The sequence below is a fragment of the Talpa europaea genome (assembly GCF_964194135.1).
Source record: "Talpa europaea genome assembly, chromosome: 3".
Taxonomy (NCBI): Eukaryota; Metazoa; Chordata; class Mammalia; order Eulipotyphla; family Talpidae; genus Talpa; species Talpa europaea.
Genome location: NC_140069.1, coordinates 85,589,470 through 85,605,313, shown reverse-complemented (window position 1 = coordinate 85,605,313; position 15,844 = coordinate 85,589,470). Strand labels below are relative to the sequence as shown.

At 42.6% G+C, this 15,844-nt stretch overlaps 1 protein-coding gene across 1 annotated transcript in view; it reads right to left on the bottom strand.

The window, feature by feature from the left end:
* NXPH1 (neurexophilin 1) overlaps positions 1-15,631 on the bottom strand; it is a gene marked incomplete at both ends in the record, with an annotated part of 286,368 nt that extends 270,737 nt beyond the window's left edge. Inside the window, one exon of the mRNA XM_084229563.1 lies at positions 15,578-15,631. Coding sequence (XP_084085689.1) covers positions 15,578-15,631 — 54 coding nt within the window. The remainder of the gene's footprint in view (positions 1-15,577) is intronic.
* Positions 15,632-15,844: the final 213 nt, after the last annotated feature.

Sequence of the window (15,844 nt, the reverse complement as noted above, 5' to 3'; positions counted from 1 at the left end):
TTAAGCTATACAGATTCTTTTTAAATATCTTTGTATCACTGTGCAATGATTTTCTCTAAAAGAAAACAGATTTGCTTCTCTCCTTTCTGGTAAGTTGTCAGAAACAGGATTCATGGGAATAAATACCATGGGAAAAATTAGAGTTTATATCACTTACATGCAATAATCCCCTTACAAATAAATTCTCTCCTTTCACCCCTCCTCCTGCCCCTACATGGCAGGTAATTAAAAAGCCAGGTGTGTAATTGTTAGACAAGATACAGATGTTATGGATCACTTTAAATTCCATCACAGATGACTGTGGGGGCCGTGTTTTATGCCCCATCTCACTTATTAACTTACCCTGAGGCCCAGGGATCATTTGTCATATCACTGAGGTCAGCAGAAGCAGCTTTCCTAAAGAAATATGCCCTACATGCCATCAGCAGAAGCTAGAGTCACAGACAATCCTGCTTTTGTTACCCTTGCATCCCCTACTTGCTGGGAAGCCTCTCAAGAATAAAAAATATATATAACAAAACTACTGAATTATAGTAGCACCAACAGCAATTTTATGTGCACTCCAGTTATTCAAATAAGGTCAACCCAGAGAAGGCAGGTAGAAGAAATATTCATTAAAAGTGGAAAGCAACATAGTTTCTTCCTTCAAATGTTTAAAATGGAATTTATTCTCCCCTTTCATTATATGTGCTCATGTCCATGTACACACACACATACATATACACTCCAATTAAAATATGAGTAGAGGAGGATCTAAATAGGCAGTACACCAGGGAAGACACAAAAAGGGTCAATAGACAGATGAAAAGGAGGTTCACCACTTATCATTAGGGAAATGCAAATCAAAACCACAATGAGATTTCACGTTACACAGATTAGAATGGCGATTATCAAAAAGTCAAGAAATAATGTGTTGGTGAAGATATGGGGAAAAAAAGAGTCCTCATGCACTATTGATGGGAATGTAAATTGGTGCAGCCACTTTGGAAAACAGTATGGAGATTCCTTAAGATTTTTTTAAATATGAGTATCAAATGATCCAGTCGTCCTACTTCTAGCTATTTACCTGGAGAATATGAAAACACTAATTCGCAAAGGTGTAGGCACCCTATGCTCGCTGCAGTACTATTTACAATAGCCAAGATGTGGAACCAAAGTTAAGGGCTCAAGGACAGATGAATGAATTAAGATGTAGCTTATATAGATACTGGAATACTGCTCAGTCATTAAATAATAGGAAACCTTATCATTTGTGACAACATGAATGAATTTTTGAGGGAATTATACTAAGTGAAATAAGTCAGAAGTATAAAGACAAATAGCATATGCTTTCACTCATTTGTGAAATCTAAAGAAAAAAAAACGATGAAACAAACAAAACAAAGTCATAAAACCTTAGATTCTTGATAACAAAATGCTGGTTAACAGAGAGGAAGGAAGAGGAAAGGAACAGCCTTGTGTGGTGGGTGTAGTGTGATACACACAGTTGTTGCAGTGAAAAACTATATGCCTGAAACGTATGTAGTATTGGAAATTAACTTAGCCTCAATAAGAAGAAAAAATAAAGTACTGGCTCAAGAATTAGATGGGGATAGAATTGTGCCACCTTGCACCAAATGCCCTGTGCCTCAATTTCCTCATTCACAAAATGGGGTGTTATTAATGATACGACTGGGATTGATAGGCTGATCTATCAACAGGACATCTCTGGAGTTAAATAGTACCTATCATCTCATGGGGTTATTAAGAGAACTAAGTGCAAAGAAATCCATGCTATATAAAACTCTGGCACAGTGCCTGACTCAGGTAAAAGAAGGAAGGTAGAACATTTTATTCTTTACAGTCATTCCTACACCGACCCCACTCTCATGTCAAATCCAAGATATAAAATGTTGTTTCTGTGTAGGAACTCTTCTTGGGTACTCAAGACAATGCTTTGGATGGAGGTATATACTGATCTACACAAGAAAACTTGAGCAGCATATAAAGGGTATTTTGCCTCTTATCCCACCAAATTATTGGAGTTGGGGAGTAAGGTGTTGCTACATCCAGGATTCAGCTACAATAAACTTCAATGGAGAAAAGCAGCCTCTGCAGCCCCGGTTCGTTCCCCGGCCGCCGGCGAGGGTCCCACAAAAAAAAAAAAAAAAAAAAAAGTTCACAAATTAATCAGTATTTTATATCAGATTTTCATAAATGTCCATAGTGTTTTCCACCTAAAATTAAAACATCACATGACTTCTCATCTCAACTGTGCGATCTGGTTATTAGATCTGTTGGTGTCTTGTCTCTTCATTTCTACAAACCCTTGGCTAATTGTTGTAGAATGGCCTTTTTTTCCTGCTTTAGTCACTATGGTTATTATCCACATTAAATACACATGGCTTTCTGGGCAGCACTGGACAAGTGTACAACAATCAAGCAGCTGTAAGTGGGAAACAAAAGTTAGGATGGGCCTAGGGTAGAATTAGACCTTGTGTTTCATCCCAGTAAGAGCTACACTGGAAGCATGGAAACCTGATCCAAAAACTCATCTCTAAAAACACCAAGGATGATTCACAAAAAGAAATAAACAAAGAGGAACAAGACCTTTTTCTTAACAAGTTCAAAATTTCTATGTACCAGGCATCTTTCTTCACTCTTTGTAATGCATTAACTCAGTTAATCCTCAATAATAACTCTATGGTATAGGAAATATTTTTAGTCTTTTTTTTTTAAAGATTTATTTTATTTATACAAGAACTGGGGTACAGGCCAGAGGCGCGGGAGTGTGAGAGAACTCACCAGTGGCAGAGAAAGGAACAGAACAGGCAGACTGTCTGAAATACACTGCTGAGGGAAACAGCGGGTGAGACAGGAGAGGTCTGCTCACCATGTGGGTTGCTCTGAGGCCGGCGGGGATTGAACTGGCGCTGCAGAGGCTGCGGACAGCTTCACAGGACTGCGCTCAACCGCCTGCACCACCAGGGAGGCCCATTTTTAGTCTTATTTTACAGAGAAGGAAATTGTGATCTAAGAGGTTAAAAAATTCCCTAAAGTCACAGAATTAAGAAAATATTTCACCATTCTCTTCCACTTTTTCTTCCTAGCAAGTCTTTTTCAATGCTGCTTCGCTTTAGAATTGAAGTGAGAAATGAGGACAGTGAGGGGGAGAGAGTGGACCCAGGTATGACTAGAAAGAAAATGGACCTTTCTCTCTCTGGTGACTAGATGTTCATTGGGTCCAAGAAGTCTTTCTTATCATAATAACTCTTGTATTTGTACACTGAATTCAGTGTTGACACTTGCACAAGTGCCACAATGGTTTCCACCTAGCTAGCAATAGTGCTCTTTGGGGGCTATCAACCATTTTTCAGCAAGCTGATTTGCCTTTAGGTATCTCCTTGTTTTCACTATTTGTTCAAAGAACTTGGGGCAATGGGGGGTGGGGTGAGAATCCATTAATCTGAGAAATGTGCAAATGCATCTGACTGCATATTAATTAGACCCATTCTAATTGTGAAGGGTTTTAGTCAAGAATGCAAGGCAGGGCTAAACATCTTAGGCCAAATCATTCACTCTTCATTCCCCCACACTCCAGAATATTTCAGCCTGAGTACAAAGCTGCTTATCCAAAAATGGTAGCTCAACTCATATGCGCTAGTGCCAGAGATTGTGACTGCCTCTTCCGTGCAGCTGTTCATAATTCTGCCTAGTTAAACCAAAAGAAATAAGGTTGAAAATCTAATGTGAGGCACTCATCATTCAATTACATATTTCTTATAAAAGAGGCAAAAACTCTGCCACGTTCTGCAAAATCTCCACATCAATAGCAATTAAGCTTCACACATCAAACCCAGAGAAATATGACACTGACCACACATGAATAACTTCTTTCCATAGGCAGAGGTTTGCATCTTTCTCTGCATTTAATTCTGTTTAAACAAAAATGATGGTGCCCTGATGCAAGAAACTATTCACAAATAACTGGAAAAGATGTGTGAGTAAAAGTATTTTATATTTTCAATTTCAGATATCATGTAGTCAGCCTTTTCACCAACACAACTGCTCCAAGCACAAATCACAACTCATCATTCTGTAAATAGGTTTTAGAATAAAGCTGGTGATTAATTATAGCATTTTCATTAAAAACTTCTCAAATAGAAAGCATAATAGTTCTCATGTAATCCAGTCCATGCCCTTAAGAATTTTTCTTCCAGTGTCGAGCAGCTTCTAGAAAGAAGCTTCTTAGCAAATTAAGACATTATTTCTTACTTAGAGAAGATGGCAACACAATAGTCCAGTGGTCCTTTATGCAAGGAGGAAATAAAAAGAGTATGAATATTCTAGGGAAAAGTGGAGTGAAATGATGATGGAGAGAAAATTTGAAAATTTCACTGTGACTTCATTCATGCATAATTCTCAATACAATGAGGCAAGACAAAAAAGTTGTTTTATTTCTCCCAATGAATATGCATTGTAATAAAAAGAACCTCACAGTGGGGCTTATGGCATGTCTTAGAGATTCATAAACAACATAAAAAGAACATAGAAAAATATAGCATTTAACATATGTTTGGAGGCATGAAAGAATAAAGAACTCTAGTTTTTCCAAATTTTGTCCAAACCAATGGAAATAATCTTAACAATTTCACTATACTCAGAAAGTCTCGCTCCAAAGAAGTTTGATGGTAAAATTAAAAATCTCTATCCATTTTCTTATTCAAAAATAGATATAAAATATCTAAAGTTTACACCCCAAATAAATATATCATTAGCCATTTAAAATAAAATAATAAAACAGTGATGGAGAGGTGTTTCTCATCTGTGATTCATAGTAGCTGTAGATCTCCTTGTATTCTGGGAAGTCAATAATTACATCTTTTTTAAAATTTTGATTATATACTTAGATATTGCCTTGGAATCTTACAACCAGCTTCAAAACTGCTCAAATTCATGAAAGGTAGCCTTATGATTAGCACTTCAGTTCCCAAAGACAGACAATAAATTTCCATTACATTGTCAAACTCACTAAAAACAATCAAGCATTTCCCCAAGCCATTTATGACTATTGATTGCATAGCAAACCTAACTTTATATTCTTCCTATTTTAAGTAGATGCGATATTTTACAAGGTCTTCACAAGTAAGAGATTGTGAATGTAAAGCAGTCCATTAATTTTATATAAGCTGTTTTATATACTCATGCCCCTCTAATAACATTCAGCTACAAGGTTACCAGAAGAATCATTTTCTAAAGTTCAGTTGGAGAAGTTGCAGTATACATACACAATTAGAATTCCAACCATCATGCCATGCCCAGAACTACTCTTTAACCAAAATTCTGAAAACTGAAGCAAAAAATACCCCATAAGCAGGATAACAATGCAGTGTGAGATATAAGATTCTTATCAAGGCATTGTTACTGTTAAATCAACCTGGAATTTGAAACCAAATAACTTATGAAAACAAAGGAATTCCCACAAAGAGGAGAGAGCACATTAAACAATAGTAGTGGGCCACGCTCTTTCGGTGAGAAGGGGAGCTCCTCTACCTCTAAACCACAAACAGTGATGTAACCAAAGTTACCTCAATAAAAAGAAAAAAAGAATTCCCCACAATTGCCATGGAATCCTTCAAGGAGTACATGAGAATAGATGTAGAGATGCATACAAAGTCTTGCTCCCCGCTGTGGCGGGGGGAGGGAGACTCTATAAATAAAAGTACTCTAAGTAAATTTTTCCAAGTCTTTCTATCATAATTGTTCCTCAAAAACCTGTTTTAGAGAAGGAAATCTATACCCCCTTCCAATAGTCTGTGACTTTTAATATTATTGAAGTTCCTGCCGATTTGCAGAATGATGTCTGTGTACTGACTCTGGAAGGCCCTGTTACACTATATGTAAATTTGTGGGTTGTGATGAGTTAGGGTAAAGGAGAGATAGAAAAATATAGGACCTTGCAGATGTTTCCAGCTATATCTTTCTGCTCAACTTCCTGCATCACATTGCAATTTCACCATGCTAAACCTGGTATACATTTCCAGTGAATAGCTAGTATAGCCGTCTGTTCTATTACGTTAGTATAAGCTAATAAATGTCTTTTTCACTTAATTGGGATTTCTCCTTAAAAGGGCATGACTGTGGGATCTGGTTTCACAGAGATAGTCTTTTAGACTTGAGAAGAGTAAATTAAAAGGACATTTCCGTTGATATCAAAGTAAGCTTATTCAATATAAGCTTCCTTATATTTTTCTTTCTTAATTTTCCTTTCTCAGCATGCTACAAAAATATAAATAAAAAGGTTCTCCACTGGATGTATGTTACATATATCTCACAGAGTTTAATTATAAATCCTCTCAAAATGAAGATGGTAGGAGGAAATGATGCCAGTAGATCACACAGTCCTGGTATTGTATAGGCCCGCTGTCTCCGATAGCAACGATACAGACACCGGGGTAATTACAACACATCATGGAAGACTGGATTCAGGGGAAAAGAAAATCCGATGAAAGAGAGTACTATTATTACTTTAGTACCTGGAAGTGCACAATTTTAATTTTGTTCTCATAAATGTTATTATAAATGCTATAATTACAATTTCCTGCAATTAAGGAAGAGGAATTAGGTTTTATAAAGTGCCACACCCTAGTTTCTCTGCAGCTATTGATCTGGTGTAAAAAAGGAGGGGCCATATGAAGGCCAAGTACTCAGAAATACACAGGTACACCTCATTTGACCATAAGAACTATGGCATTGCAGGGAACCGTGAAGACAACCACACAGGAATACAAGTTTGATCTGAGCTGTGGCCTGCCAGGGCAGTCAGGGAACTTCATACTGTCACAGAGAAAAAAAACACAGAGCAATAAAGCAGGCAAGACCCTGAACAGTTCAGCGACTTCAGCGGATGGACAGGGACCCATTCCCAGTCCTCTAAAACTGCAGGGGCTGGCACACAAGCAAAAGGCCAACATCTGGCCACCAGAGGGAATAGAGCCTGTCTCACGTGGGCCTTTGAGGATACCCTGGAGATATTGCACCTAAACCTTCCTTTCCCTTCCTATTCAAAGCTCAACATCTCTCTACCTCCAGAATCGTTCTCTTCTTGCCTCATGTCTTTTTCCCAGCTGAATTTCAACACCGGTTGATGGAACATTACCTGCCAGACCTCAGGCCCCTTCAATACCGCAGGGATCTGCAGAATCGGATCGTCCTAAAACGATTGATTTTCACGCTAAAGCGAGAGAAACAGACAGAACTTGCCTGCCAATCTTTGTCTTTGACACCGAGAACCCCTAGCGCCAACGCAGGGTACTCTCCAGCTTATTTCTGTACGAAATCAACCGTGTGACTGCCTCCAAAGAGGAAACGCGCACACTTTAATTGACCCCAGTGACCTCTCTAGAGTGCTGGGGAAGTTAAGGGGCCGGTAGAGGGAGGGAAACTGCAGCCCGAAGAAGGGGACGGAGGAGGGGAAAGGAGAACGGATAGTGGTTGTGGATTTGCGTGTCTGGGGAGGGGCTGTTTGTTTCGCTAAGTAAATAAAGAGAAATGCCGCCACTACCACCACATCCTGAGTCTAATGATGATAGATTCCACGCTGCATCAGGTCCCACTCTGGGAAGCGTAAGCATGGAAAATAATGAGACTGTATCCCCATTCGTCTGCATTAAAAGCGAGTCAGGCACTTTCGATAGCAAATATATCGATTCTTTCACACGGGACTTGGTTTGTCCTGCTTCCCGTAAATAATTATTTCTCCTTTAAAAATTCATAATAATTAGGTCTCCGCACTCTCGCACGCGCAGCTTTTCAAAGGCGCTTGACCTGGAGGGCGCTTTGGTGCCTCCTGCCATGTTACCCACAGGTGGGAGATGAGACAGGAATTAGTTTTCCCCACTTGGTTTTACTTTCGCGAGTAAGTTGGATCCCCTCGCCATGCCTCAGTTTCCTTATCTGTCAAATCTTTCGGATTGTATTAGACACGTGCAGCTCTGCATTACATGAGCCTTGTTTCTGTTAGGGAGGAAGGGTAAATTTAACGAGCCGTGCTAGGTAATAGGGCCGGGAGCAGAGAAAGGGAAAGAAGCAATCGCCTCCCTTCGGAATTAACTCCGGTAATCACGTGACACGGCAGCCGCGGAGGGGGCGGGGGACGGGGTGCAAAAGAGGTTCTGACCGCGAGACTCGTTGGGAACCCAGCGATCGGAGCTCTGAGCTCCCGAATGACTAGAAGGAGGCAGGCCGTTACTGTCGCAACTGGGAGATAATGAGGTGTCTGCGGAAAGCGCCAACTGGACTTCAAGAGGGACTCAAGCCGCGCTGCAGCAAGGTAGGACCGCGGGACTGCGGACTCTGCAGGGGCGGAGTCTGTGGCGCTGTCCGTGGTTCTGAAGCATTGCGCTGCGGATCCGGCCTGGCCCAGCCCCGGGTTACAGCTGCCTTCAGTCTCTGTGTCCGCGGCCTCCTCCGGAGAACAGCTGGAGTCCTGATTGCTGCTTCCAGGAGCACCGAAACTCGGCGTCGTCGACGAAAAGTTCCCCCAGAAGCAAAGCTTCGGTGTGAAACCTTGGAGTCTAGACGTGAGAGAGCTGCACCTGTGTTTTCATAAACCAGTTCGGGTGACTCGAGGTCATTGGATAATAAAGCTCTAAAGCAGATAATAAAGCGCTCAGCTGTGGTGAGGCAGGTCCTGCTGAGAAACTCCCGGCCCAAACTCTCCGCGGTTTTGGTCAGAGGACTGAGTTTTAGAGTCAAGGGAATGAAATGAAGCCTACCCGGAAAGACGTTTCTTGCTTCTAAGAGTATAAGACTTCAAATGGCCTTCAAAATCAATAGTTGGGAAGGGAGGGGGTGGTCTGAGACTTCGGGTGGGCTATGTCAGGAGGATGCTCCCTCCCACTAGTGAAGCAAGGTGCCCAGCCTCCCATTATGCCCTTGGGGGATGCTGACTGGGATCCTTTCCAAGGGTGCGGGGGTAATGGGTGAGGCCCGGCGGGAGTCAGGTTCCGCAGGGATGCACCAAGCCCCCAGGAACCAGTTTCTAAGGAAACACTCGGTTTTTCTAAGCAGAAATTTGTCTTATTGTAGGAGAAAGAAACAGTTCAAGAAAAGCCTCTCGGTTCTCCATTTTCATGCAAATGAGACGATGCGCTCTGGCTGCGGCCTTTGTAACCATCTCCCCACCGTATTTCTGGCTTGAAAAAGTAAAATACCCTCGTTAATTTAAAAGAAGTAGGAGTGGAAGAACGACAGGCACGTGCTGCGCTCTACTGCCCCCCACACCCCACTGTGCACAGTATCCCAAATCCCTGGCTCTGGGAGTCATTTAGCTTTCCATCAGCTGGAGCCCCGGACTAGACACCGAAGGAACTTGCAATAATAGCGGGTACCCGAGCTAGGGAATTCTCTCCGCCCCACCCTTATTCACCCTCCTACCGGGCCCCACCTTCGTAGTAAACAAAATATACTTGGGAAAGCTGTTTACAGAGGAGGTAATTAGGTTCTCAGCCCGCAGCAGAAACTCGGCGCGCTCATCAGAAGTTTAAACAACAGCCAAGCAACCCGTGAGGGCAAACAGCAAACTTGGAAAATGCGCGAATATGCTCCTGGGCGCGCGGAGGGCCAAGAAAAAGCCGCCAATATATATCATCTCAATAAAAATCCGCTCCTGGAAAGCTTGCATAGTAATTGAGATGGACGCTCTTTTCTGATCTGTGTTGGCATTTCCTCATCTCGAGCTGACAGAGCCAACTCAGGAAATTGCTGGTAATATTCATCTGGGGAGCACTTTCATTAAACGTAATTCATTCGACTTTCACAATAAATTGAGTGACATCCTTACAGCGGAACCTTTTTATCCTTGATTAAGTGCTTGCCAAGCTTTGGTTTCCCACTTTATTGTCACATTCCTTCAAGCGGAGTCGTCAACATGCCAATCGGCAGCAGAAAAATGCGCACTCCGTGTTTACCAAGCTCCGGGAGGGGTTAGTGCTGACACGGAGGAAAAAGAGCTGGTCGGGAGCTTCACTAGTGGATAAATCAAGATCGCAACTTCTGTAAACAATCGGCTGGACCAGACTAATGGTGGTTAGGAGATTGCAGGGAAAGGCTAGAGAACAGAACGGCTTCCTACCGGGTTGCTCCAGCAAGCCTCTGACCCGAGGGCGCCTGGCCTGGAGATTCGCCTGTCTCCCTCTATTAATTAAAATGCCAAAGACTGTTAAGGACTTAGAATGAGATCTGAAACCCAAAAAGACCCCGCTGCCTTTAGGGAACTTTCTCGAATGGAAACAAAACTAGGCATTTTCTTTTTTAAAACACATCAGAAAGAATGCACACTTCCTAACTTGCCACTTGAGAGCAGAGAAACTTTAAGAGTTTACATTGACTTTCATTGTGAGTGAAGGAGTGAAAGAAGTGTGTTAATGTTCAATCCCTGGCTTCCCTTTAAACCCTTAATATCAACACCCTGCCAACCAAATTCAGGAATGCTCTTCAGACACCAGAATTCCAAGTGAAACTAACAAGCACCTGGGTATTTCAGTGCTAGACTAAACTGAGAAGGCATGCCTTTGCCAATATGGGGCCCCTGCTCCCCCACCCTCTATAAAATCAAAGAAGCCCAAGACAGAAAATTGGTTATTTGAAAAAGCAATATCCAAATGCTTTCATCACTCAAATGCCCTTTTGAAAATATTGTTGACTGTGGTTATTACTCGGACAATGCTGTCAATTTCTGTATCCTGCAGAAAATCTTTCCTCAGACAGAAAAGTAGGACATTGGGCACCAAGTGCAAAAAAAATCAACCAATTTGTCTGCCACCTGATATACTTTTCAACCAGACTACACTTTCATTAAGGAGGAAATAGCCGTCAACAATTCAAAGCCAAATAGAAATCAACTTTGCACAAAGAAGAGCCACGAACTTAATGGTTTTCAGGGGTAATATCGCTGAGAGAGTTGGAGCAATTCTTTCCTAATGCTAAAGACAGTTTCCCAGAGGCTATTGCTGGAAGGCCTCAGACTACACAGTCCATGATCCTCCAGAAAGTGGATCAGAAGGATCATCCAACCCAGGTGCTTCTCACACACCTGGGGAGCTGCTTTCTTGGTCAATGAACACTTGAACATTTCAGGAAAATACCTAGAATCATGGCAACTACTCTGCTTCACAGAGCCCTGTGATAAACTGGGGACTGATGAATACCTGTGCTGCTGGAACATAGGCCCCTCCAATAACTTAGGCTTACTCTTAAATCATGAGGGCTGATCTGAGGTAGAAGACTCATGAGGAAATGCAGTGGGGTTGGGGAACTTATAGCACTGCCTCTAAGAACTGGCCTTAATGGAGAACACATAAGAGGCATTGGTAGGCAGTTAATGTGCTATTCTTTTCAGGAAAAAGCTCAAAATGATGAAAAATTTTAGTGGGCAGCTGGCTTAATTTTCAAAGGATGGGAGGTACATATACCTAGTCCAAAGGGTAGACATTGGTGATCTCTCTCCTGCTGCCTTTCCTTCATCTTCCATATTTCTTAATAACCACTTCATAATGAATGGAATTCACCTAGGCTGTCTGGTTTCTACCAGTGCAGAGGTTATATATCTCTGTATATCTTAATATCTAAAGTAATTGGATACCCTAAATTTAAGGAAATAGATGATTCAAATGATTTTAAGCACAATGTTTAGAGGGAATTTTCAATTCCTACCCATATTAGTGAAAAAGCAACTAGATTGTCAGCAATTTTAATATATAGCAGAACTGTTATTATTCTATTAACCTAAATCAGAGAGCAAGGAGCATCTTCTCATTAAGATAGTACTGTGGATGTGTGATTGTTCGCAATAACATCATCCAACCCCTTGTCAGATTCTCTGAACTCAATTTCTAAGTAATTTTTTGGTTGATGGGCCCAGGGAATGCTCATTCGACTCAATTCTTGTCTCTGAACTTGCCTATAGGTAAACCACCAAACAGGACACCTCTGCTTTCTGCTGGGAGATGCTCTCTGCTATGCCCTGACCTATCAGTCAGCTTGATCCCTCGAGAATAACTCAATCAGGACCACCTTTGTTTCAAACCAGAAATCAAAATTTTTCTCATTTATCCATGTGCTTCAATTCAATTAAAATGTTGTAGTCCTGTTACCCTATTATACCATACTGAAAATATCCTGGAACTAGCCCAGAACTGATAGGAGAATAAAGATTTTATTTTATTTTTATTTTTAACAAGTATTGTGAAGTCATTGGTCACTTTCCTGTTGAATTCAAACTTTGAAATTTACAATCAACATTCAATTACCAGAAGAGTCCACTGTCTTTATTTAATTAAAAAAAAATGGTTCCCTACCTTTCTGCATTTATGACTGGAATTAGCCCTGTGGTGATTTTTTTTCTAGCTAATATGTTTCAGAATGTAACTTTACAGACACATTTCTAATTAACTTCCCATTGCAGTACTAAAATAAACTCCTAGTTTGAAATAGGGCAGACTCATCTCTCACTAAACACAAAAATATTCAAAATACACAACCTAGAACAGGTATGCAAAGAATCAACAGTGGACCAAGAAACACACTTTAAGAACATTGACCCAATGTGGAAAACCACAGTAGGAAATTGATTTAAGTATGTCCCACTGATGTGCTGGATAGAGAGCTGTTTGTCATTAAAAAAAAATCTCCCAAAATTTGGGAGTACTTAAGGTATTTCTCTATAAGTAGAGCCTAAAGGTTTTAGTGTAGGAGATGCCTTTACAAATTTTGCTTCCTAGATATAGTACAGCAATTACTCTTCAGGGAACATAACTGGGTTTCCAGGGGCTTAAAGGGAAAGGTGTACTGTGATATCAATTAAAAAGCAATGCTTAAATAGAGTGACCATACACTTGTGATATGAACTCATAAAGACAAAAATAGCTATTAAATTCCTCCCTAACATATGTCCCTTTAAAAGGGGGAAAATAAGGCAAAATAATTATTTTGCCACTCCTGCCTTCGTGAAATGTAACTTGAAGCACCTCCTGACAACCTGCAAAACATCTATTGCAGTTTCTTTCAAAGTTCTGGGATGTTCTGGGGTGCATCTATAAATGACAATTTTAGTTACTGTGTCTAGTGTTTAATAAAATAGATGGAGAAAGAATCTTTGGCTACCTCTTGGTCTGCCTCATTGCCCTACAGTTTTAATCAAGGCTGTCCGCTTATTTACTTTCCTTAAACCAACCTGTCCTGACCAATTCACCCTTTTACATACATTTCCATGGTAAAAGTCAGCTTTCTGCTCCTCCACAAAAAACAGCTACGATTCTCCTGGCATATTAACTGTGGGATTACAATCCCTGGAAATACTGCCTTGGGTCACAGCCACCAGCCTTTTGTTTTTCTGCTGCGTGTGGTTTCTAATCATCCCGACACACAAAACAACTTTAGAGAGGAGAGGAAAGAATGGACTTCTAAATCGCCTTCTCTATTTTATTGTTCACATTTCGTATTGTTTTGAGTGAAATTGGAAAAATTGTCTCCTTTCCCTGTATTGCCAAAAGGCATTCAGGTAATGAAGTCTGTAACTAAACGGTAATTGAATCAGCATAATTTGCACACTGAATGGTTTTCAAATGCTCCCAGTTTACAATTAAAGGAGAATTAATGCGCTTGTTGTTGAGAACGCTGCGCATTAGAATAAATCCAGCACTGTTGTTGTAATGAGTGGAAAACGGTTTAACTGCCAACAAACACATTTAAAATTTAACACAACGTATTGATTTCACTTCTGCATTTGATAGATTATTTTCCAGACTATTGAAATACTTGCTTCAAGCAATAAACTGCACCACAACCGCGAGCCTTTGCCGTGTGCGCGCACAGTCCAAGGACGTTAGAACCGGTCTGAGGTTCAGGTCAAGCGTAAAGGTATGCAAAGAAGGGCAGGCAGATTTCCCTGGTCAAGGGAATTGTTACAATTTCCCCCGTGCAGCTTTCGCTTTGCAGTCCCTCCGCTCTTCTCTCAAACAATTTCTTATCCCTGGCCAAACTTTCTGCCCTCCGTTTCTGGGCTCTCAATGTCAGCGGGTTTACTGGACACAGGTGGGGGCAAGAATGATTGAAATGGGGAATGAAGGACACTTTTTGCATTCCGTCTGCGTTCCAACCGGGGAAGGCACAGACTTCGGTGACAGTTAGAAAGGCTGTTCTTTTGGATTGGCTGCCCTGGCTTTCACCTGTTTACCCCAAGGTGTCCTGCGGGTGAAGACACTGGCGCGCAGCGCCCTCTGGCGTCCGCGACTGCCATGGTCAGGCGGTGAAGGTGCAATGACAGGCAACATTGAGGGTTCTTGAAGCTGAAACCTTTAACTACACACACCCTCACACACATATTCACAGACACATAGGTACACACTCGATAACATACACAGGGTTCACATAGCTAGCAGGCCTGCAGTCACATGCATGAGGGCAACGGTTAGGAAATGCTTTCAACTGCAGGGCTAGCAACCCTTTTGCTCCCAGGCGTGTGGGTGCTGAAGCCCTTGGGAATGAGGAACGACACCGCCCGCTGCTCCCGCCCCCAGTCTGGTTTATCCAGCCCTATCACCGCCCCAGTGCTCCTCGCCTCTGAGAAAATACAGGGAGCCCTCAGTGCGCTCCCGCTGCCCAGGAATGGGCTGCTGGGTTCGGTGAACTGAGCACAACTTCGCCAGCAGGTTGCGTGTCCCTGGCTCTCCCTGAAGCCAGACCAGAGAAATCGCACTCTCAGTCTGGTTCGGCGCGTCGCCCTCAACTCCCAAACCACCCGCCACCACAATAACGCGGTTCGCTGCTGTCTCCTCGGCGAGTTCCAGAGGGATGCAAAGTCCATACGCCCGAAAACTCGTCTCCGGGAGGTCTGGGACTGATGCTTTGTTTAGTATTCCTCCCCTGACGGCAAGGTCTGCCCTGCCATTCCCTAATAAAACACTCGACACTGGAACTCAGGTTGGGTCATTTAGTGGAACAGAGGGCTTTGGAGAGAGAGGAGGCGCCGCTACGTGTTGGCAGGAGCATCTTGACCTAACTCTCTCTGACCGCTTGCCGTGCTCCTGTTGGATAGTTAAACTTGTCCTGTCGGAACCCTACAAGTCGAACAAAGTTACCTGCGCTTCTTTTTGTGCCACATCTCTAAACCGGGGTTAGGTGAATGGATTCCTTTCCAAAGTCACACACCTGGACGGATTCCTGCACCACTCTCCACCTCTGTTTCCTTTCATTTAAACTCTGTTGATGAACTTAACAGAGTTCCTTCCACCTCTTCCACGCCTTCTCTTTGCCCTCTCCCCTATAAAACCTATCTCCTCGATTTCTGGGTGTCCAGGTAGACGCTGCAGTTCAGCATCATGCGCAGGAGAGGGGGGGACTGGAAAGGGAAACGAGAGTGGGAACCCCGTAAAATCCCGTAGGGATCCGCAGACCAGCTTGCCAAAGTTATTCCAACACAGTCGCCAGGAAGGCTGCTTTGGCTGAACCCGCGGCTTCACCCTCCCGCACCTGCCCAGGTTGCCCGGCCTCTTGACCAGGGTGGGATTGCGGGGGCGCCAGACCCGCAGCGACTTACCAAGTAGACGGTGGGCTGCAGGAGGAGAAGGACGTACCAGCACGCAGCCTGCATCCTCCCGCGTCTCAAACTTCCTCGGCGGTGCCTTCTCTGAGTCTTTGTTCCTTCAAAAACATAGATCCACCTGACATCCACTTTACAGAGCAAGAAGCGCTCTCAGCAGCCTAGATACAAATGAAATTAGACATCCCATGACCAGCCGAGCAAGGTTAGGCTTGGCGACCACGCGGGGTCTCGATGGGGAGGGGTGGACCAAAAACACCCGAG